Source organism: Falco naumanni, chromosome 22 (genome assembly GCF_017639655.2).
Source record: "Falco naumanni isolate bFalNau1 chromosome 22, bFalNau1.pat, whole genome shotgun sequence".
Classification (NCBI taxonomy): domain Eukaryota; kingdom Metazoa; phylum Chordata; class Aves; order Falconiformes; family Falconidae; genus Falco; species Falco naumanni.
In genome coordinates this window covers 830,886-856,905 of record NC_054075.1, presented here as the reverse complement: position 1 = coordinate 856,905, position 26,020 = coordinate 830,886, and the positions used below count along the sequence as shown (strand labels likewise).

At 51.4% G+C, this 26,020-nt stretch overlaps 1 protein-coding gene across 1 annotated transcript; it reads left to right on the top strand.

The window, feature by feature from the left end:
* Positions 1–23,181: 23,181 nt before the first annotated feature.
* On the top strand, positions 23,182–24,120 carry LOC121080201 (olfactory receptor 14C36-like). Its single transcript, XM_040578065.1, has one exon. It carries the CDS (start codon positions 23,185–23,187, stop codon positions 24,118–24,120), a length of 936 nt encoding a protein of 311 aa, XP_040433999.1. The 5' UTR covers positions 23,182–23,184.
* The last annotated feature ends 1,900 nt before the right edge of the window (positions 24,121–26,020 follow it).

Below are 26,020 nucleotides of genomic sequence, written 5' to 3'. Positions count from 1 at the left end.
AGGGGCGGGGCCGCATGGCCACGTGACACAACATTGAATCCCAGGGAGGGGTGAGCTTGGGAAGGGCGATCTTGGGAAGGGCGGGGCAGGGGCGGGTTCTGCTGAGCAGCCGCTGCTGCCGCGGGGTGAGGGTGGTGGGGATGGAGGGGACGGAGGGGAGAGAGGGGAAAGAGGGGGGTGCAGGCAGCGGGGACAGAGGGGGGTGTGAGTGGCGGGGACAGAGGGGACAGAGGGGGTGCGGGTAACGGGGACAGAGGGGACAGAGTGGACAGAGGGGGTGCGGGCGGCGGGGACAGAGGGGGGCACGGGTGGTGGGGACGGAGGGGACGGAGGGGGTCGTGGGCGGCGTGGGCAGAGGGGACGGCGGAGACAGAGGTGGGTTCAGGTGGCTGGGATGGAGGACACAGAGGGGGGCGCAGTCAGCGGGGGGCTGGGGAGCTGCTCCATGTGCCGGGGGTGCACCAGGCTAGTGCGTACCCCGCCGGGAGGAATGCTGCCGGCAGAGCAGGTGTTCCAAAGTTTCGGCTTTAAAACCACTGGCAGTTCACAAAAGGAAAAGCAAATTTATAAGGAGCGCAGAGGAACATAGAATAAATCGGGAATTGTGTCACATTTGCCCTAAACCCCCCCAGACCTGTGCAGTTCTGATCCCCACACCAGAACAGATAAGATTGGGTTAAAATGGGGCAGAGAAAATCAGCAGCGAGCATAAGAACTAGCTTCAGCGGAAGGAAATACTGAAGAAGGAATCTTCAGAGGGGTGGTTATTATATAAAAAGATAGGTAGTAAAGTTGTAGTTAGTGTAAAGGAGGCAAGCACGACTAATGGAGGATTTCAAATAGGAGAAATCAAATCAGGTACTTAATCACAGGGAAACCGGGGAACTAATTGCCACAGGATGTTTTGGGTTCCATAATGTTACTTGGCTAGAGGAGGGTGTGTGGGGGGGTACATGTGTGTGAAGAAAAGAGAGAGGAAAAAAAGAAAAAGAACAAGATTAGCTATATTCACAAAGACTAGAACTCTTAAGAGGCACCTTTGTCACTGCGAGTGCTTGCACTGTGCGCTGGCACAGCTCTGAGGCGGTGCCTGAGCTGCACTGGTACAGATCTGCCCTCTCCTCAGCCTTGTGCTGTCAGCTGTGACTGCAGGCAGGCTGCAGGCACCAGCAGAACCATCCTTACCGCTGCAGAACAGGAATCTGCTGTGAACCAACAGGCAAAGAAGAGCAGGGAGCCAGGGAAGGAAGAGTGCGGTGATCTCTCTCTGCTTGCATCTTGCCCACAGGTCACCAGCAGTGGTGGAAGAAAATGACATTCCTCTGTCTTGGCTGCCCTCAAAGCAAGACCGTCGTGCGAAGACTGAGCACCTGTGTGTTTCGTGACCTCAAATACATTATCTTGGAGTTGTCGTAAGATTTCTTAGCAAGAAGGTACAAACCCAAACCTCTTCTTTAACTAAAGTTGTCCTTACTGCTTTGGTTTACAGCACAGCCCCTAACCACCAAGGCAAGCAAAAGCGCAGTAAGTTCCAGAAAGGGGGCAAAATTGAATAAATTGATTGGAAACTTCCTATTTTTAAACTGAAAGTAATATCCCTCTGCTCTTCTGCATAGCTGAAGTGAGGAAAATGATGTTTGGGTGGGGTTGCTAACAGAGTTTCACACTTCAAATTAAACCAGAAGCAGAAATTTTGTCAATGTTGTCATCAAAGCTAAAATCCAGCACCACAGAAGGATGTTGCTTTACCCGAGGAATTAATGGCCTACGATTCTAGTAAGCTCATGCTGTCGTCTTCCCAAGAGGCTTTGCATTTTTTTTCCCTTTGGTAATAATTTATTAAGAATTATGTTGCTTAGTGTAAACAGCCAAAACTTAAGTAAAGCAAATCTGAAAAATCCAGAAAAATGTCACAAAAAAATTCTTCTCGGCATTCCTGAGGTTGTCTTTTGCATTACTTCAGTGAAATGAATTTGGGTTTCTCTCTCCCTGTGCAGCAAGAGTGCCAGAAGACCATGACTACCTGATGGTGGGACAGGTAAGGTTTTTAGTGTATCATCCCTAAATCAGGGCAGAGCCAGCAATACGTAGTCCATAACTAAAATGCAGGGCATGATTCCCTAGAACTAACGCACAGAAACATCGGTCCCTTTCGTACCACTGACCATTCTTGACTTCAGGCACAAGAGTGGATTCATTTGCCACTTCTTGGTCAGTGGGTTAAATTTGGTCCTGAGGACTTTAATCGTTACTTTACTGTCAAAGATTGTTGTTAGCCAAAGGTGATGGGAGCTGCAAGAATAAATAGCTTATTACTAATTTGTGTCATTGACATATGAACTCAGTGCTTTCCTTCTTTTTCACCCATGTGAACTCAAATTGCTGTTAGCCCGCACGCCCCTATTTGCCATGTACCATGGCAGTTACTCCCTGGTGTCTGCCTCTCTCACAGCTGTGCCTTTCTCTGCAGCTAGCTTTCTTCCTCCTTCCCTGCTGCGGGACACCAGAGATGTGCCTATTTTACACACGAGAAGGTGGGCCTTTGCCAGAGATTCATAATCCTCTTCTCCTGCCAGTGCTTAATCTCCATTCCAACCTTTTGTGATAACCTCCTAGTTTTCTATGTTTCCCTTTCTTACCCATATATATAGTAACACCCCCTACCAACTGAACTGAATGTAAATTACACATTTTGCAAACTGATTCTGCAGAGCTGAACAAAAATGTTATTGTTAGCTTGTCTACTGTATGTCAGGGCAAGGACAGCTGCATTTCCATGCAGTGTGCTGACCCTGACAACCATCCAATGACATACCACTGTTAGTAAAGGCAGCACTTAATCCCTGGAAGGTCTTACCAGGTTAAGTGGAGGATTTTTCATCACCTGGAAAGTATAAATCGATATGTGCCTTTGTTCAGCTACCAGTTAGTTGAGGAAGTGACCAGTTTACATTATCAAGCCTGTAATTTGCAGAAGGCCAGATACGCTACGTACAGTCACCCTTCCTGGGCTGAAAATGTCTACCTCTAAATGCCTAAGAGGAATGTACATATATACTATAAAGCTGGAAAATAACTGTTCTTACCGTGATTATATGCATGTTAGATTTGTGAGTCGTAAGAAGTGTTGCTGTGATTATTTTCAGTTTTGTTAGGAAGATAACAAAGAACAGTTGAAAAACATTCCCTAGAGAATTAACATTTTGGAAGAAATGTGATTTTTCTTACATTTTTTTTCTAGCTAAAGAAATAATCAGCTAGTACAGAAGGATGGATATTGTTTTCTTATTGAATGTATAGCAGTACAAATCTTTGAGCTCCAGACGTCTTGTAACACAGCTAAGACAGTCTCATACTACTACATTTTAATTTGTTCTGAATCAACATAAGTAAACACTGAATATTTCTATCCATGTCATCTTAATTAGGAAGGAAAGAAGGACCTAGATGCTTTGCTAATAAGTCAGATAAGACTAAACTCAAAACTGTTTTCAGATTTGACAAATTTTGGCAAATAATCTCTATTTTTAATTATGGATGGGATGAGGTCTGGAAGCACAAGCATAGTACAAGACAACCAACTTTCCTACTCAGCTGACTCATCTGAAACTATGGAACATGACAATTTTAGAACGGAAGCCTAAGAACATATCATCAGCCCATTTTTCTCAGTTCTAAGTGATCTTTGAAAAGCATAGTTAACTTCTGTTTCATGTGTTAATACCATATTAAATTGCCTTATTGCTTTGTGATGTAGAGAAACTTTGGTGTTGACTTGTCTGATTCATTTCAAGAATTTTTTTTCTTGTAAGTTTGAAAAAAGGTTATTCCACTGAAGCAAGTTGATTGCAAGAAGTTTCAGTAATTGAATCCCTAGATAGTTGTCTTTATTCTGGGAGGTTTTGTCCCACTTCTAATGGATTTTTAATGCTGGAACAGTTTAATTTAAAACTGTTGCCATAAAACATGTTAGAATTTTCTATTTTTGTTGCAGGATTTTTTTTTCCCCAAAAACGTTTTTAAAAGCTGAGGTTGAACAGGTGGGAACCAATAAACATGGAAGATCATGTGAGCCACCAGGGACAGCATGGGGACTAATTTAAGGAAGATACCATTGTGCTGTCAGTGTGGAAGTTAGTGTTACAGCAGCGTGGAACTACTTTAGATGGGCTGTGGTTAAGATGTATGTTATTGTGAGCCAGGAGACAAGGAGTAGAAGCGTCCACTGTGACTGTTTTTAGTGCGTCGACCTGGGAGAATTTAGGATTGACACTGTTAGAAGCTGTGGTGAAAGGGGACAAAGAGGCGTCGGGGCTTTTGGCTACATGAGGACTGCTTAGAGATGCTGTGGGGGGCTTGAAAAGTCAGCAAGACGTCAGTGGGGGTGTATCACCCAGACCTCTCCTGGATCACCCTTCAGTCAACAGACAAGAGGGTGAGGTGGTGGGGGAGGGGGAGAGTCCATGCCCCTTACCAGTCACCACTCCTCAATGTCCCAAAGCCCCCAAATCTGCCGAACGGCATCGACCTATGTTCGGTAGTGATTCCGAGGATGAAGACGACGAGCAGAAACCTTGGCGGACTGATCCCTGCCCCCCTGAGTCCCACCGACATTTATGGCAGCCCACACTCCCTCCTCCCCCAGCCTCTTCTCCCCTCCCGCCTGCCCCCTCTGCTCCTCCCCTGCCTACGCAGGGTGGAAATGCCAAAAATGGGGAGTCATGTCCAGCTACAACAAGGTTATCAGTCAGAGGCAGTGAAGAATGTGGTGGTGGTAGAAATCCAGTATCCAGTGTAATGGTAATGCCGCGCGGCCCTCGGCAATTTTGGCAGGCTGTAAAAGATGCGGTACAGAAAGAGGGAAACTGGAATTTAGTAGAACATACAGGTAGACTGCTCCTTGATGTTACTACTCCTTCCACTGTTGCACTGCATGCATATCCTGTTATAACAGGAGACGTGGCTGCTGGTAATCCCAAGGTTCATACAGCATCTGCTTGGAAAATAGTGCAGGACTTGCAAAAACCTGTTTCTCACTACGGGGTGAATTCACCGGCTACAATGCAATTGTTACATTTGCTTACCATGGACACTTGGACTCCTTTCGATGTTTCTCAGGTGGCGCAGATCATTTTCCAACCTGTGCCACTAGCGGTCTTCCATGGCACATGGCGGGCAGCGGTGGAACAGCAAGGGCTGCAGAATATGAACCTTCCACAGCATGATCTTTGGGTTGGTAATGGGCCTGACGTGTTGATGGGCACTGGGCAGTATGCCAGCCCTCAGCAACAGGCTCAGTGGTCCACCCTAGTGTAAGATCAAGTCCAAAATAACCGAGTCCATGTTGGTGTTTGCGATATAGACTTTACAGATCAAATATGTGCCTTAGTTTCTACACCTGTGCCTCCTGGTAACATTCCAAAAAATACATGCCTTGCTCAGCTTGTGCCTTTTGAGAGCTGTGTTCCCCGAACAGAGCCCAGATGGCGGGTCGATGAAGGATTCGCCTCCACAGGAATACCTCAAGTGTCTTGGACACAAGAACCATCTCCACAATGACACAACCTGACCTGCACTCTGGCGTTGTCGGGAGGCACTCCTGCACAAGTGAAGTTGAGCGGTCTTCTGGATACCGGAGCAGACGTAACTGTCATATCGAGCAAGGACTGGCCACCTCATTGGTCTTTGGTAAATAACGCAGTGGGAGTTGTAGGTCGGGGGGGCGTGACGACAAGCTACTTGTCTGTAAAACCTATACAGATCAAAACACAAGAAGGACAGACTGCCTCCGTCCGGCCATACGTTGCCACCACAGCACTCACTTTGTGGGGCCGAGATTGTCTAGGACAGCGGGGAGTTCGGATCACCACGGATTTTTAACTGGGGCCACTGTACTGCAGGCAGTGAAACAGCCTCCCCTTGGTCTACTTGGCTGACCGACAGACCAGTATGGGTAGGTCAGTGGCCCCTGCCCCAGGAAAAGCTGTGTGCCCGGCATGAATTACTTAAGGAAAAATTAAACACGGGCCACACTGAAGAGTCACATAGCCCGTGGAACACCCCTGTATTTGTGATGAAAATGATTTCAGGTAAATGGCGATTGTTGCATGACCTGCGTAAAGTGAATGCAGTGATGGCCCCTGTGGGGGCCTTGCAGCCGGGATTGCCGTCTGCCACCGTGATACCAATGGAGTGGGACATTGTAGTTATTGATCTGTAAGGCTGTATGTTCACCATTCCTTTAGATCCAGAAGACAAGGCCAAGTTTGCCTTTACAGCACCAACTAGAAATAACTCTGAGCCCACAAAAAGGTACCACTGGACCGTGCTGCCTCAAGGCACGAGAAACTCGCCAAGCATTTGCCAGTGGTTTGTAGCTCAAGCCCTGAGCTCAGTGACAGACAAATACCAGGACGTTTACGGTTATCGTGGCATGGATGGCATTTTGCTAGCAGCACCATCAGAAGAGCTGCTGGAGACAGTTGAGAAAGAGTCCAGACGTAGTTTAGCTGAGTTTGGGTTGATTGTAGCTCCTGAAAAAGTTCAGAGACAAGAGCCTGGAAACATCTGGGCATGAATGTGCTGAATACAACTGTGTCTCCACAAGCTATAAAATTGAAACTGGACATAAAGACCTTGAATGATGTCCAAAAGCTTGCAGAAATGCTGAATTGGTTATGGCCTTATTTAGGCCTTACTAATGAACAAATGCCACCTCTGTTGCAACTTTTAAAAAGAAAAACACAGATCTTTTAGCCCCAAGGCCTTTAACGCCTGCAGCCTTGGCACTTGTGAAAGAAGTCAAACACTTGATCTCTACACGACGTGTGGTGTATAGCTATCACGCTTCCTTTAAGTGGTTTTCTTTTAAAGAACCAATCTTCTCCTTATGCTATGTTGGCCCTGTGGAACCAGGCTTGGGAAGATCCACTGCGTGTACTTGAATGGTTGGTTTTGCCTTTGCAGTCTAAGAAAAATAAAAGGGTTTTTTCTCAGTCCCCATGTCTGGAGGTTGGGTTCTTCCAAAGCTGAGCTCAGGAATAGGCTGAAGGAATTGCCCCCAGAAGACCATGCTGCTGGGCTTGGGTTCCCCATGGCTCAGGGCAGGAGGGCACGGGGCAGAGCGTTAGGGCATGGGCCTGTGTTGAGCCTTCGCGTGTGGGTGCCCAGTGCCCATGGGAATGGTGGGTGACCAGGAGGGATGTGCCTGGGACCATCTCCCTGGGCTTTCAGGCACCGCTGCCCTGCACAGCAGCACCGCCTGCTCAGGGCCATGCCTGAGACCACATCCCTGGGCGAGAGCAGACGTCTCTGTGTATGCCCCAGCTGGGGCAGGCTGCTGTGTCCCTGGTGCAGCAGGAGGTGCCTGGGGAGCCCCCAGGCCAGCAGCCTGGTGCTGGGGACAGGGACTGGCCCCGAGGGGCTGCCAGGAGTGGGCAATCAGGGTCCCTGTGAGAGAGGAGCAGCAGACAGAGGGAGACACTGGCCTCTGTGTCCTCGTGCCATGGCTGGCACCTGCCCTGGGACTGACTGGCAGGATGAGACCCCTCTCTGCCCACCAGCATATGCTGTGCTTTTCAGAGAGGCTGTGGCTATGGGGTGAGTGCCCAGAGCTCTGCAGCCCCCTTTGGGTGGGCAATTGCATGGGGCCAGCCCAGCGTGGGCTGCTGTGTCTGCCTGGGCTGGGGAGAGGGCAGGGGAGGTGGGCAGAGCTGTGGGGGGGCTGGGCTGGGAAGGGCCCGGGAGAGGGAAACACCAGTGAGAGCTCAGCTGTGTGGGTGTGCAGGGTGGGGGCACACAGCAGGGTGGTCCTGGTGCAGACCCAGGGGTCATGGTGAAGCAAGCAAGGTACGAAAGGACCGGGACTGAGGGGCAAGATCTATGCCGTGTTCCCTGCACACCCTCAGAAAGCTGCAGAAGGGAAATTTTCCCCACAAATTCCCAGAAAATGCTCCTTTCCGTGTCTGGTCATATACCCCAGCCACAATTAGGGACCACTGCTGCATGGTTACCTCTGTCCTCCTCCGTTGCCCAGTGATACCCAACTCCATCACCATTTCTAAATATAAAGGGAGCCACTTTCCTACTGACGCTTGTTGCACACAAGTCCCATAGCTCTTGCCGCAGTTGGTCTCTCAGTGAAGGCCATTGTCAGACACCTCCAACAAGATCACGTTCCCATGGCTGTGTTTGAACAAATACTGATTGAGATCCCACCAGCTGGCCTGGGTCCAGCACTCCAGTCTTTCACTCGGAACCATTTCTCAAATAATACTCTTGCTCTCTCAGTATCTCTATTCATAATGTGCTTCACGTCCCAACCATCCTTCTGGCCTCTGCAGGACTTGCTCTGATGTGTCAGGGTCTTTCATGTGCTGCGGAGCCCCATTGTGGGCTCAGCAGTCCTCATGTGGTCCTGTGGTGGGTTAACCTTGGCCAGTGGTGAGACAACCATTCAGCTGCTCTTTCACTGCACTGACTCAACAGGACAAAGGGAGAAAATAAAGCAGCAATGCTCATGGGTCAAGATAAAGACAAAGAGATCTCTTAATGATTCTTTTCATGGCCAGAGATGTGTGGTCTTGCCAAAAATTTATGTATTGCCAAGTAAAAAAATGTTTGGATTGTGAGATACAATGGCAGGAGAAGCAATGGGAGACAAAGCCTGACTCTTCTGGGGGAATCAGTGTCCTTGGCGTCCACTGGATATGTAAGCAAGGATGCCAGAAGTCCAGGGGCTTGTGGGCAAGTTCCCCAGACCAAACAGGCCACCCAGTCTGATGCCCACCTGCACCTGGGACTCCCCAAACAGGACAAGATGCTCAGGGAGGTGAAGACCAGTGCCACCTTGGTTGTAGTGACTGTGCAGTTGTGGTGTCCCTGATGCCCAGGCACGTGGGGAAGGAGAGCAGCAGAGCACAGCCCTGGGGCAGGAGGGAAGGAGAACCTGGCCTGCTGAGGGCACTGGCAGGTGGGATCCCATGGGGGCAGGGCCCTGAGAGCATCCCTAGGCCTTCCTGACCCTGAGCAGCCTCACCAGGGGCCTCCACCCAAAGCTTTCTCCATGGCTTCGGGAGGCCATTGAAGCCAGGCAAGAGATTCAGCCCCAGCATGATCTGTTCTGGAGGTCACCTTAGAGAGGTGTGTGGGTCTCCATAGGGTCACAACAACAGGCACAGCTTTGCCTGCCCATGGACCTTGTTGGTTCGGAATGTCAGCATCACTTCCCAGCTTCATTCTGAATGGGGTGGCAAATGATATAAACCATGGCCCTCCAAGTCCTGGGGACTTTCTGTTGCCTCCCTTCCTTCCTCAACTCCTTCACAATTATACACATCTTCCTTGCTGTAGTGGCTTGTCTCTGGCCAAAAGCGCAGCAGCCACCCAGCCGCTCCCTCCCTCCTTCCCTCCCCAGTCAGGGCCCAAAAATGAACACAGTCACGGACAGGTGGTCTAACAAGCGATGAGTACGGGACACACAATCACTTCCCGCCCTCTCATGGCAAGGCACCTCTTCATACGCTCCAGGGCACTGCTGGCTGCCTCTGCTGCCAGGTCACGGGCTGGGATTGTGTTTTGCCTTCTGTCCCCCAGCACCACCAGGGCCTTTTCTGCACAGACACTGCCCAGCCAGGCAGGTCCCAGGCCCTGCAGCTGCAGGGTGTTAGTCCATGCGAGGGAGGTGCAGGCTCTGCCCTTGGTCCGTCCTGCATCTGTGCAGCTCCTGACAGGGCGGCCACCCCACCTGCAAGGGTTCCCCTCCATGGCATCCCTAGGGCACAGGGATGGTCCTCTCAGTTTGGTGCCATCAACAGATCTCATGAGAGTTTCCCCCACTGGGTCATTTATACAGCTCTTAAACTGTAAGCAGGAGAGTCCCCTGTGGTGCCCACATTGCCCCAGTATGTCCCAGTGCCCTCCAGGTGGGGTGTGAGCCCTTCCTCACTGCTCTCTCAGCCTGACCATCCCGCTGGTGTTTTACCCATCTCTTTCTGATCACACCCAGAGTGTCACGGCCTCACTTGGGCAGAAGAACACTGAGGGAGACCATGGCCAGAGTTTTGCTGAAGCCGAGGGAAATGACATCCACTGTGGAGCTCCTCACGCACAGCCACAGGCTGTCAGGTTGGCGAGGCAGGACTTACCCTTGGAAAATCCACCTGGACAGTTACCCGCTCAGGTGCCAGAAATGTCACCCAAGGGGACTCTAACTGGTGGCACGCCCCTCACCAGGGGGGGTTGTGCAGCCTGTGGTTCCCCGAGCTGCACTTACGGACTCCTTCCAAGACAGTTGTAACACTTCCTTGTCCTTTCTCACAAGTGACCTCTGCCAATTCATGGAGCTTTCAAAAGCGATACCTCAAGGAAATAGTGATTTTATACCAGAACTTCACCATCATTATTACAGTTATACCACGCCCTTATTTTCTCTCATCTTTAACATATTTGCACCTGGGCAGGGGACAGTGACGACTTCTGAAGTCATCTTTTCAGCAGACTGTCTCAGCAAAGGCTCTTTCAGTTATTCACCAGTTTTCTCCTCCCTTTATTCTTTGGACTTTACAGGTACCTCTCACCTGTGCTGCTGTTTTTACTTCAGGAAGGAAAAACTTGCATGTCTCCCCACAGCCGAACTGTCTCCTTACCAAGATCTTCCCTTGTGTTTAGATCTATATTTCCGTATCTAGCACCTAAAAGATTTCTCATGAGGGTGTCTCTTGCAGAAAGGCACATCATCAGAGACAGCTTGGACATGGCATCTGCTTGTGGAGGGTGTTGGCTCATTTATGACACTTGATCATTCTTCACACTGCTTGCAGATTTGAAAAATTGTTCTGCAGCTGTGTGCCGCCAGTCCTCTAAGGCAAACAGGTGGGGATGGTGCAAAGGAGCTGCAGCACCCACCTGCAGAATTGAGGGGAGAAGTGTGATGTAAGGAGAAGGGATGTGAGTCCCAGGGGACAATGAGAAAAAGGGTGGTGTTGGGGGCATTCAGAGCAAGGTTGTCCATCCTGTGTCAGACCTCAAGGGGCTGTGTTTCCTACCAATCCAGACCTCCTGAGGAGACCCTCTGCATCATTATCACTTGGAGATTGCTGCTAGAACCTCCCCTCTAACCTAAAAAGTAGCAAAATGTAACCTATGAAATATAATTAATTATTTTCAAGTGCACTTTGAAATCCTCTCTCTTATCTACATGAATGGAACAGATTCAATTAGCTACACATGTCTTGAAGACTTGAAGGAAATGCCAAAAAGGCAAATACCTCGTTAGAGCACTTGGGGCTCCTTCCATGAACCTGAGCTACCGAGAGCAGGCTGAACCAACCCCTGAAGGAATGTAAGTCAGAAGCAACACTGAAAATACCTTCAAACATTGATGGGTCCCGCTGAGGGCCATTGCTGACAAAGCGTCCCCATGGACTCGTTAGAGTAGCTAATTAGAGGCCAGACCTGCAGGTAGGCAAAGACACTGTGTCGGTGGCTGTAATGCTGCAATACACATTTCGATTTTTTTTATGAAGCAGAAGGACCAAGCCCTGACCCCTAAGCTCTTGGAGGGCAGAACAGAAGACCCTCCAAATCAAGTTCCATGTCACAGGCCTTGGTGGCATGGGCAACTGCCATTGCCAGGGGGACAGAGGCCTCAGACCCCTGTGGGGCCATTCAGCCTTGCTGCAGCTCTGGGCCATCTCCACTGCAAGTTGCCCTACACTGTCCATGTGGCACCTCTTTCCACTCTGGGGGTTGGACTCTTCCTTGCTTTCCTACCCAGCCCTCACACCCGCATTTCTCTGCCTTTTCTCAAGTTTCTCCACTCATCCCTGCTTGTTCCTTGAAGCACAAAGCCATGGGACGATCCAGGCTGCCTCTGGGTGAACTCTGGCATCAGAGGGCAACCCTCCGAGGGACATTTCTTGTTCCTCACATCCAATCTTACCCTTCCAAGCAGCACTTTGTGGTGGTTTTCTCTTCCTGCCACTATCAGGAATCACTCTCTTATCTCTGACATCCCCCTTCAAGCAGGTGCATGCTATTACTGTGGTGCCCTGAGGCTTCACTTTGCCAGTCTCAAGGAATCCAGGACCTTCAGTCTGGTTCCACAGGCTCCATCCAGGCAGGTATCCTCCACAGCCTCTCCAGTTTTTCCCCATTCCTCCAGAATGAGAAACCTCAAAGTCCAGGCAAAGATAATCTGGATGCGGCCACAACAGTGCTGTGTCAAGGGGGATGGTGCTGAGTCAAGGGGGATGATCAGTCCCTCTTCTAAGTGGCCACCTATGGTGAAAACCTGCAAAGAATCACCAAAGGAGGACAGACAATGGCCAGGGAGGAAAGGGAAAGGAGGGGAGGGCTGCTTGCGTGGGAGGATACAAGGGTGGTCAAGGAGAAGCAGTTGTGCGTGGGAAAGGAGGGAAAAAGGTAGGAAAGGGTGAAGAACAGGAATCCATAGGAAGCAGCCAAGCAGCCCTGCATCTGAGCAGCAAAGCTTGGAGTGGGAAAAGAACGTCGCAGGTCATCTGACCAACTTTCTGTTAGGCTTCAACCACCACTGGAAACCTGAGTGATTTCCCTGCCATCATGAAGGCAAGATCCATGGTGGATGGAAATCCAGAATCATTCATGCTGGGAGGAACCTCTGGAGGTGTCCAGGCCAACGTGTTGCTCACAGCAGGATCAGCTATGGGGTCAGAGCAGGTAGCTCAGGCCTTCCTTCAAGTGGAGCTTGCAAAACTCCAAGGATGGACATGGCACATGTGAGAAACTATGGACTAGGGTATTGTTTATTAAGATTTATGTTAAGCTCAATGTAAAGGTTAGGCAACAAAAGATATGAAAACGCTTATGCAAACAGCTACCAGACACCGCTTGTGTAAGATAAGATAACCGCAATACACAAACTAAACCAGACACCAGGGCAAACAACCCCATATAAGGACATATGAGTGAGGGGTCAACTATGGGACAAAGGAGGAAGACCACCAGGAGGCAGAAAACGACCCCCTAACAACAATTGAAGCATGACTCCACTACCTCATGAACACGGAAGTAAAGATGTATAAAAAGGGACTGTTTGAACTGCTCAGGACGGCAGTTGGCGGAGCGCAGACTCCCCTGCCGTCCAGCGCTGGTTTTGCTCATATTCTACTTGCTATAATTAATAAAATTTTAATTGGATTATGATCCGTTGTGGTCTCAATTTATAACACACAGGCTCTGTGGGACATCTGCTCCACTGCTTGACTGTCTTCATGGGGAAGGACATTGTCTTCCCTTGCTTCAGCTGATGCCCATTGGCCCTCATCCTCCCATCATGCACAACAGGCAAGAACCTGGCTGCCTTTTCTTGCTGATATGGCCCAAGAAGATATGGGAAGGCTGTTATTAGGTGTCCCCAAAGCCTCCTCTTCTCCTGGCTTTGCACCTTTCAAATAAGGCCCATGGCATCCTGGGCTGCATTAGGAAGAGCACTGCTCAAGGTTCTGTGAAGGTGATCTTTCCTCTCTACTCAGCCCTGATACAATTTGTCTTGTTGACTTGCTCTTGATTTCTACTTTACCAGCGTCACCCATACTTGACTGAAAGGTGCCATCCACATTTTTCACCATTCCTGCCTTGTCTTTTGTTCAAAACAAGTCCAGCAAAGCATTTGTGCCATGTTGGTCAGGGATCATTGCTGCGATGGAGAGACGGGACGCAGGTTGATACAAGCAAATGTAAATTTATTGTACAGAAGCACGAGTTTATATACACTTTCAGAAGTCACGCGTTTTAAAAAGATTGTTTCTTGAAGCTGCATTTTTTAAACGGATTGTTTCTTGAAGGTGCGCGTTTTAAACAGATTGGTTCTTGAAGCTAAGCCTTGCACACCAGGCAATCCCAGATTGGTGGTTAACTACCATCAATTAACAGCAAGGTGTTACCTTTCCTTCACGGCATCCGTCCCCCACTCCCCTATGCTCTCTCAGCATGGCTCATCATGTTAATTGTTGTGTCTATTCACACTCCTTGTCTTCCCAGGGTTAGTGACCTACAAGCTCGAGCACATTCCCTTCAGCTAACTGATTGCCACGCATGGTCCTAATTTCCAGCCCGCTCCTGCAGATCATCTTCCACTTTCCCTTCAACCAAGGCCTTCAAGTACAGGTCCCTTTCTCTAGCCATCTAAAGGAGATGTCGTTCTCCTTCTAACCTTCATCAGGAGGTTGAGAGAATCTGAGCAGAAGACCTTTGCACATGGAGGAGTTAGTGATGAGTGTCTCAGAAAACCTGAGCAGGCCTGTGCTGTGCTCCATGTACCTCTTGGCCTTCAGGCTGAGCTGTGCTGAGTGTGTCCCTGGGTTGCAGAACAAGCCGTATTGGAAGAAGAAATCTGCAGGAAGCTGCTGGTGAATGGCCAACCGCACGCCCTTACCTTTACCTGGGACTGCAGTTACCAACTCCCAAGTGAACATCTCCTCTTAGAACACGAGAAGTGATGACTAGAATGGGTTTCCCTGGCAGAAAACACTTCAAGAGCTGACAGGAGCAGTGTGGGATAAGCCTTCTGCAGGCAGGATCTGCACCACTTGCTGCACCACTCTCCCAACGCTGGAAACTCCGTGTTCCCGGCCTCGGAAGGGACGGCATACAGCTGACACGGTTGTCTCTGTGTGTAGAGAGTTTGCTCTAACCAAGGCCATTTGAAATGACACTTTGTCTCAGAGTCCAAGTGCCTTTCTTACTGCAGCCATAACCAGCTGGGCTGCTGATGGCCAATCCCCCAAGGAAACTGGACACTCCAGGGACCTCAAACTTGCCTTCATGGCCACGTGCCTCCTACTGGCCTATGAGCTTCTCAGATGTAATGGATGTCGTAATGATAGCCCAGATCATCAGCCTGCTTGTGGCCTCGGTTACTCCTTGGTCAGCGGTTCCTGACCTGGAGAAGGCAGTGATAAAGAGATGCACAGGAATGGAAGAGATGGGCAAGGACCCTGCAGGTGCCATGAAGGCTTTGCAGGAAGAAGTGTGAGGAATAGCCCCTACAGCTGTGCAAAATGGAATGGCATTAGATATGAAGCTGGCGGCTGAAGGCAGAGTCTGTGCTGTTGTTAATACCAGTTGTTGCGTATAAGTAGATCAAAGTGGGAGAACTTCACAGATATAAAAATAATGGGAAATTTCCTAATATTTGTCATGAGCCCTAGAATGTTCACACCTTCTCTGGAATTCAAGATATTTGGAATACGCTGACGACCTCGTTTCCTGATTTACAGCTATGGGTTAAGAAGTTCATCCCCAGATGCTTTTCTCCTCTTTCTCTATGATCACTCCAATCCATTCTACCTATGTTGTTTCTGCTTTAAGGTTCAGAGAGGAAAAGTTGTTCTGTCTTTCAGTAGTGTCTCTAATATTCCCTATGGGCAACTCTTCAGTTGTGGCAATAGAACTCATGAAGACCTGTACGAAATAACAATTATATAGATGAGCAATGTATTTTTTTATTTATTAATTTCTATCCCACTCCCTCCCAAACACACCCCTGATAATTAATCCCTCTTTTATTCCTGTGTACACCCCGTTCTATAAGGAAAGCAGCCAATTATTACTGCCAAGAATTTGCTATATTCAGCTGCAGAGATGGTTGAAGAAGTCTGATGTCAAGTGATGTAAGTCTCATGGGGCTGAGGACAAAAATATTGAGGATGGAGAGCTGAGGAGCAAGGCTGTCCACGCGGTGTTTAGCTCCAGGGACTGATTTTTCTACCTGTCCGCACCTCCTCAGGAGACACTGTGCATCAAGAGCAATTGGAAAAGCCTTCTATCATTTCTCCAAAGTGCTCATTACCTGCCTTCCTCTTTCACTGTACTGCTGAAACTTATCTCATTAAGTGTAGGAGCCAAACTTGAAGACCAGATGTCCCTGATGGAAGAGACAGGGCTCGTCAGGGCGTTCTGCCTCTTCATGAGCCCAGGGTATCTGTGGTGCTGTGGACTTCAGGTGTTCAGAGGAGACTGAAGAAACCTCTCAAGAACACCAAGTCAGAGGCAAAGCCCACAGCCCCTGGAAGCGTTAATGGGCCCCGCTGAGGGCCATGGCTGAGAAAGCCTCCCCATGGCCTTGTTAGAGCCCATCCTGGGAGGCTGTGAGTGCAGGAAGGCAAAGGCGCTGTGCAGGCAGCTCTGCTGCTGAGCAAAGCCTTGGCTTGCTTGATGAAGCAGAAAGGCCAAGCCATGACCTGCAGCCTGTGGGGAGGTCGGTGCTGTCCCTCACACAGAGCTCAGGGCTCTTCCTGGGGACCATGGAAGGTGGGCATCCAATGCCCAGTGAAGGACAGCAATGGCACAGCAACTCCCAGCTTCGCCATGGGGCTGCAAGGAGGCAACGATGTCCCAGTGCCATGGGACAATGTGTCTTCTCACAGACTTCAGTGAGAGAAACAGCTCCACTTTTGCCAAGGGGAGAAAGAGCTGGTTTATGTTCCTGCCTTCAAGCCCTGCCAGTTCCCTCTGCCATCTCTATTTCAAGCTGTCCTACATGGTTGGAGCCCTGCCCCTGTTTCCCTGCAGGCTGTAGGCACCATCTCGCTGCCCTGCCTTGCTCTCACCCCAACATTGCCATACCTTCGCTGAGGTACCTCCACTCTCACCGGCTCTTCCTTGAAACACAAAGCCATGGGTTGATCCAGGCTCACTCTGGCTGAGCTCTTGCATCGCAGTAGGACCCTTGCTGTGACAGTTCTTCCTCCCGATAGCTAGTCTTCATCTTCAGCATTAGACTTTGTCTAATCTAAAAATTAGATTTTTCCTCTCTCCTCTTTTTTCCCACTACCCAGGAAAGTTTTACCACCTCAGGAACTACTCTCCAAGCAGGGAACCTAACTCAATATATTTTTTTGGTGGTCTTTCCCCTCAAAAAAGTGAAGCCACCTCCACATGGTCTTCTAAACCACATGGCTGCTGCAGGCCTTTCAGCTTCTCCCAGAGACATGACCACGCTACATTCCTACTGCTGTCCTGTCCTGTCCACAGGCAAAATGGAGATGACAGGCTGTACCCCAGCCCTTTTCCTGGAGAGGTCCTGTGCTGTAGCTTGGCAGAGGGACTGTCCCAGCCATGTTCCTGGTGCTGGCCTGTCACCTCCAGAGACAGAACTGGCCTCACAGGCCCCTTCACAGCCAGGCACGTCCTCCTGCATGAGGAGTTCCTGAGAATCAGCTGTCCTCCTCATAACACACCCCGCCATCACCCTCATTCTAACCCATGACCTGGCCACAGAAAAGCAGCCTTGTTTCGTTCAGTTTATCAAATGCATTTCCCACAAGCCATTTGAGTGGAGAAATATTCTTCACATGAACTTCCGTAGATGTGTTGACACACACATGATATACGATCTTTCATATATATGGCTTTTTTTTCCAGGTTGGACTGACTGCTGGAGATCATTGAATCCAGCCCTCCAACTGAGGCAGGGTCAGCTAGAGCAACTTGCTCAGTAACTGGTCTAGGTAGGCTTGTGATATCATAGAAGCATAGGAACACAGAATCATTTAGGTTGAAAAAGACCTTAAAGATAATCAAATCCAACCGTTACCACAGGACGGCCAATCCCATCACTAAATCATGTCCCGAAGCACTGCATCTATGTACGTTTGAAACACCTCCAGGGCTGGTGATTCCACCAGCTCCCTGGGCCGCCTGTTCCAATGCCTGACCACCCTTGCAGTGAAGATGTTTTTGCTCATATCCAAACTAAACCTCTCCTGGTGTACCTGGGAGAAGAGACCTCCCCCACCTTTCAGGTCTACAACCCAACCTTCCAGGTCTACAACAACCTTTCAGGCAGTTCTAGAGAGCAGAAAGATCCCCCCTGTGGTTCATCATCTCCACACTATACAACCCAAGTCCCCTCAGGTGCTCTTCAACTGACCAGGGCTCCAGACCCTTCACCACCGTTGTTGCCCTTCTCTGGACATACTAAAACACCTCAACATTTCTCTTGAAGTGAGGGGCCCAAAATGGAAACACAGTGTTCAAGGTGTGGCGTCAGCAGTGCCGAGTACAGGGGGTCGATAACTGCCCTGGTCCTGCTGGCCACACTGTTTCTGGTACCAGACAGGATGATATTGGCCTTCTTGGCCACCCGGGCACACTGATGGCTCATGCTCAACCATCTGTCACCCTGCACCCTCAGGGTACCTCCCCACCAGGCAGCCTTCCAGCCACTCTGCCCCAAGCCTGTAGCCTTGTGTGGGGTTGTGACCCAAGTGCAGAACTGGCACTTCTCCTGGTTGAACTTCATACAATTGGACTCACTTGAAAGGTCCAACCCGTGCAGATCCCTCTGCAGAGCCTTCCTGCCCTCAAGGACATCAGCACTTCCACCCCACTTGATGTTGTATGCAAACTCACTGAGGGTGAACTCAGTCCCCTTGTCTGGGTCATTGATGAAGTTCTGAAACAGGACTGGCCCCAGCACTGAGCCCTGAGGAACACCACTCCTTATGGGCCATCGTCACCTGGATGTCACTCCATTTCCTACCCCTCTTGGGGCTTGGCTGTCCAGCCAGCTCTAACCCAGTGCGGAGAACACCCACCGAAGCCATGAGCAGCCAGTTTCTCCAGGAGAATGCAGTGGGAGGTGGAGCCAAAAGGCTTTCCTAAGGTCCAGGTAGACAGCATCCACAGCATTTCCCTCATCCACTAGGCAGGTCACCTTGTCCCAGGAGGAGATCAGATTCATCAGACAGGACCTGCCTTTCATAAACCCATGCTGGCTGGTCCTGACCTCCTGGTTTTCCTGCGCCTCCTGTGTGATGGTGCTCAGGATGATCAGCTCCACAACCTTCCCTGGCACTAACATCAGGTTGACAGGCCTGTAGTTATCCCGATCCTCCCTCCTACCCTTCTTGTAGGTGGGCACCACTTGACTAACATTCAGCCTTCTTGGACCTCCCCAGTTAGCCAGCACTGTTGAAAGTCACCCCTGTGGTGAGGCAATAGAGAAACACACCAATGATTTTCAAAGTGTTCCTGCATCACGGGATGTCCATGGTCAAGGACACAATCAAAAGCACCTTGTCCTTTCTGGATATAAGGTTCACCAGAACCACATGTCCTCTGGGGCTGCAGAGGCATCGCTGGCAGCAATGCCTTCTCCTGCAGCACTGCACAGTCCAGCCCTGCATGTCTCTGGTCCCAGGGACAGCATGGATTGCTCTCCTTAGGGACATCTCATTTCACCTTCACAGTGACCTCTGCCCACCACCCCAGCATGCGCTGCAGCAAAACATTTTGCTTGCGTGTGACCTTGGACACTTGGTAGCCATTATTATTTTTGTTGTTACATGTCTGAGCTTGGCCCTGGTGACACAGGTGTGGTTCAGGGTAACTGCTCTGAAATAACCTAAATCAGGGAGGGGAAGGGGAAAAGTCTTATTTAAGCAGCGTGAGGAAGCCTTAGGATCAATAACCTCACATCTTCTTGGGGAATTTAGAGATCCTGTGGGTTTACATGGCAAGGGTTTGGGAGTGGTTTGGAGGTGTTTGCAGGGCTGGCAAAGGTGAGAAGAGATCAAGAGCTGACTCCATGGCCATAACAGCCACTTTCATTTGACTCCAAAATGGACCAGCCCCTGCCCAAACCTGAGCCAATAAGCAATTCTAGTGGCACCTCTGTGATACCCTATGGTAGAAAGGACAAAACACAAATGGAGAGGGGTGAGAATTATGTGAGAGAACAACCCTAAAGACATCAAGGTGAGTGAAGAAGGAGGGGAGCAGCGAGACAGAGGCTTGGTGGGATCCTGTAAGCCAGTGGTCAAGTAACCACCCGCTGACAGTCACAGGGCAGCACAGTGACAATGCCCCTTTAGGTGTCTGCAGGTACGTTGCATCGGCATTCTAGCACAGCTGCCAGATGAGCCAACAGCTGTGATGCTCACCTGGATCTGAGACCCTGCATCATTCGTGTCCACCTTGGTTCTAGGAGCAAAGAAACGGTGGAGTCTCATCTCCCAGGGGGAGTGAGGCAGGAGAGCAGCAGAGTGCAGGCCCCAGGTCACACACTGGCAGGCTGTGGCCTGTGCAGAAGGAGGGAACACTCCTTCGGGTGCCCTGGAATTGCCTCACAAGCATAAACTCCATTTTCAATGTTGGAACCGTTGGAGGCTGCTGTCCTTGCCGAGCAGGTGATCTGAGCTCTGCCACCTGCCCTTGGCACTTGGTTCCCTCAGTGTCACAGCTCTGTCTGCAACAGGACGGGCTCCAGCTGCCTCTGCGTGGGCCCCTGGCTGAGGGCACTGCTGCACATCTGGGCTGAAGCCCCCCAGCTGTGGCACCAGCCCGGCTCTGCCTGGCCATAAGGCAACCTGGTACCAAGTGTCCCCGAGCCCGTGGGTGCAAAGGCTTTGCTTCAGAGCAGAGACGTGGCCTGGGCAAAGGAGACCTGAGTCTTGAGCCCTCGGACTGTGCAATGAAGTGCTGAAATGGGCTCTGCAGGGCTTACTGAAGCACTGAAGACATCCTCCCCGCACTGCCTGTAGAACCACCAGACACACACGTACACACACGCACCTTTAGGAGTACTTCGATATTTGCTGCAGTCTTCCTGGTGTCCTCTCTAGTAATGGGTTAACAAAAGTTGATGCTCATGCACAAAACTTTTTCTCCTAAGAGAATTGCCACTGCTGGAAATAAGTGTGTCCCCCCAGGTGAGGCAAGGCCCATGAGGGATTGCATCAGGCTGCTGCCCAGCAGGTTCCCCTGCAGCCCCAGGGACAGCTGGAGGGAGCCCAGAGGGGCAGAGCAAGGGCTGCCTTGGGCTGCTCCCTGCTGCCGAGCTGGGCCGGGCTCCTGCCATGGAGGGAGCTCCTGGCAAGCGGGCAGCGCTGCAGAGAGACAGCTCTGCCCACCAGCAGCTCCTCTGCAAAGTGCAGCAGGGCTGAGGCACTGCCTGCAGGCACCCAGGGCAGAGGAGGGAGGCAGGGAGAGCTCAAAGGCAGACCTTGGTGGGAGGCTGCTGAGAGCTCCCTGCTGGAGAAATCTGCAGAGCCCTTGAGCCGGTAAGTGTGTGGCTGCAGGGCAATGCCTCTGCAGTTGCTAGCCGGGTCTGCAGCAGCTGGGGCCCCCCCAGCCTGTGGGACCGTGTGGGAGCCTTTTGCTGTGGAGGAGGCCAGTGTGCTGCAGAGCAGGGCTTCCCTGCTGCAGCGTGGGAGGGCCAGGGCATGTGGGCTGCCTTGTGCCAGGGCCGGCTGCAGGGCTGTGAAGGTGGCTGTGCAGGCAGGGGTGCCCAGGGCTGTCCTTGCCAGCAGGGTCCCTGCAGCCGCGGGGGCTGTGTGCTGGGGCAGGGGCTCTGCCGCCTGCCAGGGGCAGCTCTCAGCCTGCCGGGGGGCTCCCGTGCGGCTGCGGGGAGAATGTGGGGGAGAAAGGAACGACCCCCATTAGGAAAAGGTCCCTGTTCTTCTGAGTGAGTGCTGCATGTGACAGGGTTGCTCACAGCTCCAGGTCATTTCCAAGGGGACTTTCCATGAGCACGTTCATGGCAGGGGATCACTGCTTGGCTCTGTGCTTGCCTGAATCTCTGCTGCCACTTTTCCGTGGCTCCGCTTGGTGGCAATGGAAACAGCTGTGCAGGTCAGAGCAGGGGCTGAGATGCTGAAAGCATCACAGGGAGGTTGATGAGGGAGCTGAGCAAGTGCCTTCCCTCCCCAGCAGGCTGCAGATGAAACCAGCATCAGCTCTCCTTTTCCCTCAGGCTTTGGGGGAGCTGTTTGTTCCTGCCTGCAGACAGAGAGCGGCTGCAGGGCAGAGCTGGCACACAGGGGCTGAGCTGGGCTCTGTGAGCGCTGGCAGGGAAGAGCCCTGGGGCAAGAGAAAGAGCTGCTGGCAGGGACAGCTGCAGGCAGCAGAGCCCTGGGCAGGGAGGGGGGGAGATGCTGAGGGGAACCCTGATGCAGGGGAGATGGGGGCACCTCTTGGCCATGGTCTGCCATGCAGGTTCCTTCCCTGAGCAAGGCACCTCTGCTCTCCTCTCCCACCCAGCACAGCCTTTAGACTCTTGTTTTCATGTTTTTCAACACCTCCTGGTCCAGCAGAGCAGCAGAAGGGATGAAGTGCGTCTCCTGCTGCCACGGTGCCATTTCTCGCTGAGCAGAGACTGAGGGTGACTGTCCTGCACTGCTGCTGTCTGGGAGGTGTTGTGCCGGGCTGGGCAAGGGGAAGGAGTTCCTGAGTTTCCCTTTGTCTCTCTCCTGGCCTTGCTCAGATGCTATTGGCATTGCAGACAGGCTCTCTGGCAATAGGGGTTTCAGCTGCAGGCTCAGGCGCACCCCTTGTGGGTCCTCCTGTGCAGACATGTCCTCTAGCATGGAGGTGTCCCAGCTTTCCCCTAACCTGTGATGCTGTGGGCAATGCAGTCTGTGAGGCTGGGGAAGGAGCTGACTCTCCTTCTTGACCTTGCCATGGTCAGGACCCTTGACCACCTACTTTGGGTGCCCACCCAAGGTGTATGTGCCTGCCAGGGCACACAGTGAGCCCTGGGTGTCCTTGGATAGCAGTGTGGTGCTGAGCCTTCGGGAACGGGTGAGGCATTTTGTTCTCTGCAGTGGATCCCTCTGCTCTCAGCAGTGCCTGGCGGCTTGTCAGGGTAACACGGCAGTGTGATCACTCTCCATCTAAGAAAGGAGCAATTGTGGGCAGCTGGGATGGAGAGGGATGGAGAGATCAGAGTGCCTGCCTCTGCCCTCAGGCACAGACAGTCCCCTTGCCTCTCAGCACTCACCCTGCTCTCCCTGAGCACAGCACAAACCCCTCCTGACCTGACTCTGGCCGTGGCCGTTGCTCAGCACGGGTGGAGCAGATGCTGACAGGCCCTTCTGCGCTGGGAGCAGTTTGGGCTGAGCCAGTGCCAGGCCAGGACTGGCCCCTGCCCCCAGGGTTCCCATGAAGCCCCTGCTGCAGAGCAGGGCTCACTGCTGGGCAGCCAGCGGGCACAGCCCCTGCTCCTCACAGCACACTCGGCCAGCACTCAGCACAGCTCCAGCCACGGCTCTGAAGGGAGCTCTCCCAGGAACGGGAGAGGGGGGGACATGGGGCAGCAGGGGCGCATATAGAAAATGCCTTTCACTTGGCTCACGAAGTAACCTCTGACTTCTTGGTGACTTTCCTGCATGAGCAGGTCCCCTTGCCCAGAGGCAGCAGATGTCCAACAGCAGCTCCATCACCCAGTTCCTCCTCCTGCCGTTTGCAGACACGCGGGAGCTGCAGCTCTTGCACTTCTGGCTCTCCCTGGGCATCTACCTGGCTGCCCTCATGGCCAATGGCCTCATCATCACCGCCGTAGTGTGTGACTACCACCTGCACACCCCCATGTACTTCTTCCTCCTCAACCTCTCCCTCATCGACCAGGGCTCCATCTCCACCATTGTCCCCAAAGCCATGGCCAACTCCCTCTGGGACACCAGGGACATCTCCTACTCAGGATGTGCTGCACAGCTCTTCTTGAATGTCTTTTTCCTTTCAGCAGAGTGTTTTCTCCTCACCGTCATGGCCTATGACCGCTTTGTGGCCATCTGCCAGCCCCTGCACTACGGGACCCTGCTGGGCAGCAGAGCTTGTGTCCACATGGCAGCAGCTGCCTGGGCCAGTGGGTTTCTCTATGCTGCGCTGCACACGGCCAATACACTGTCACTGCCGCTCTGCCACGGCAATGCCCTGGGACAGGTCTTCTGTGAAATCCCACAGATCCTCAAGCTCTCCTGCTCACACACCTACCTCAGGGAAGTGGGGCTAATTGTGGGTAGTGCCTTCATAGCATTTGGTTGTTTTGTTTCCATCATGCTTTCCTACATGCAGATCTTCAGGGCTGTGCTGAGGATCCCCTCTGAGCAGGGACGGCACAAAGCCTTTTCCACGTGCCTCCCTCACCTGGCCGTGGTCTCCCTCTTTCTCAGCACTGCCACGTTTGCCTACCTGAAGCCCCCCTCCATCTCCTCCCCATCCCTGGACCTGGTGGTGGCAGTTCTGTACTCAGTGGTGCCTCCGGCACTGAACCCCCTCATCTACAGCATGAGGAACCAGGAGCTGAAGGACGCACTGAAGAAGCTGATGCAGTCAGGTGTCTCTCAGCAGCAATGAACTGGCCATGTCTCTTCACAAGACATTTCCAAGCAATCTCTAGAACCTCCTGTGCATTTAGCATTCTGTATTTGACTACCCTGTTTGTCCCACAATGTCTGCATGGACTCCACCTCTCAAAGACATGATCCCAGCCCGTGTGACCTAGAGGCCTTTGTCCAAGTGCCTGCAAGGACCGTTCAGCTTTTCTCCTGTGTCACATCTCTGTAACAAAAGGGGGGGTTCTCACTGCCCATGTCTGGGAAGTTCCTGGGAGAGGAAAACATCAGTGTAGAGCTCAGCTGTGTGATTGTAAAGTGGGGGCACACAGCAGTATGGAGGCATACAGCAGGGGGGTCCTTGTGAAGATCCAGAGTTTATGGTGAAGGACATAAGGCACAAAATGAGTGGAACTGAGGGATTGGCTCTGTGTCGTGTTCCCTGGACACAACATGGAAGCTGCCCCACATTTCCCAAGAAGTCCTATACACTGCTCATAGCCTCTCTGTCTCGTAAACCCCACCTCCCATGAGGAACATGTGCTGCACTGTCACATCTGTCCTCATTGATGGCTCAGCGAGACCCCGTTTCATCACCACTTTTCAATATAAAGGGAGCCACCTTCCTAGTGACACTTTTTAATAGCTCTTGAAACAGTTGGCCACTCAGCCAAGGCCCTGTAAGACACCTCCAGCCAGATCATGTGCTCATGGCCGAGTTTTGACAAATTTTGAAACAGTCCATTGACAGAGTTCCCACCAACTGGCCTGGGTCCAGCACTCCACTCTTTTGTTTGAAACAATTTCTCAATGAAATCCAACTGTCTCAGCCTCTCCTTGTCCATAACATGATCCAGGTCTCAACCTCCCTTCTGGACTCTGCAGGACTTGCTCCAACCTACCAGGGTCTTCCTTGTGCTGGGAAGCCCCATTCTGGGTACAGCAGTCCTGATATGGTCCTGTGGTGGGTTAACCACGGCCAGCCCCCAGCCAGCCCCCCAGTTGTTCATCTGCTCCCCTGACTCAACAGGACAAAGGGAGAAAATAAACCAGCGATGCTCCTGGGTCAAGGTAAAGGCAGAGAGATTACTTACCGATCCCTGTCATAGCCAAAGATGTGTTGTCTTGCTAAAGATCAATTTCATTCATTGCCAGTTAAAACAGATGTTGATTGTGAGAAACAATGACCAAAACATTAAAGACCATTCCCCAGTTTCTCCCAGGGCCAAATTACTCCATTGATCCCAATTCACCTACACAAGCACACCCTGAGAGGTGCAGGGGGGATGTTAAAGAGGGTTGATGGCACAGAACACCTCTGCTGCTCCTTCCTCCTCACACTTCTGCCCTGCTCCAGCGTGAGTCCTCTCCATAGACCCCACTATCTTTGCGGTCAAGGGTATGCATCGTTCATTTCTTTCTGTCTTGCTTGTGTCCTTGAAACTCAGAGAATGACAGAGAATGTTGACATTGGAAGGGACCTCTGGAGATCATCCAGTGAAAATCCCTAGGAGAGGCACAGCCAGCTCAAGCCCGTTGTACAAGACCTTGGCTTGGTAGGTTTGGAATATGTCAAGGCATGGACATTCCATAACCACTCTTGGCAACTACCTGCAGTGGTTGATCATCCACAGTTCAAAAAGTGTTACATTGGTTCAGATGGAATGCTGCATATATTAATAAGACTCTCAGAGCCTTTTCTTCTCCAGACTGAACAGTTGTAGATCTCTCACCCTGTCTTCCTGGGACAGATGCTCCAGTCCCTTCAAGAAGCTTGGTGGCCCTCTGCAGAACTTACTTTAGTACGTCAACAACTCCCTTGCCCTGGGAAGCCCAGCCCTGGTCACGGCACTCCAGATGTGGCCTCAGCAGTGCTGAGAGGAGGGGAAGGATCACCTCCCCCCATCGGCCAGCGATGCTTG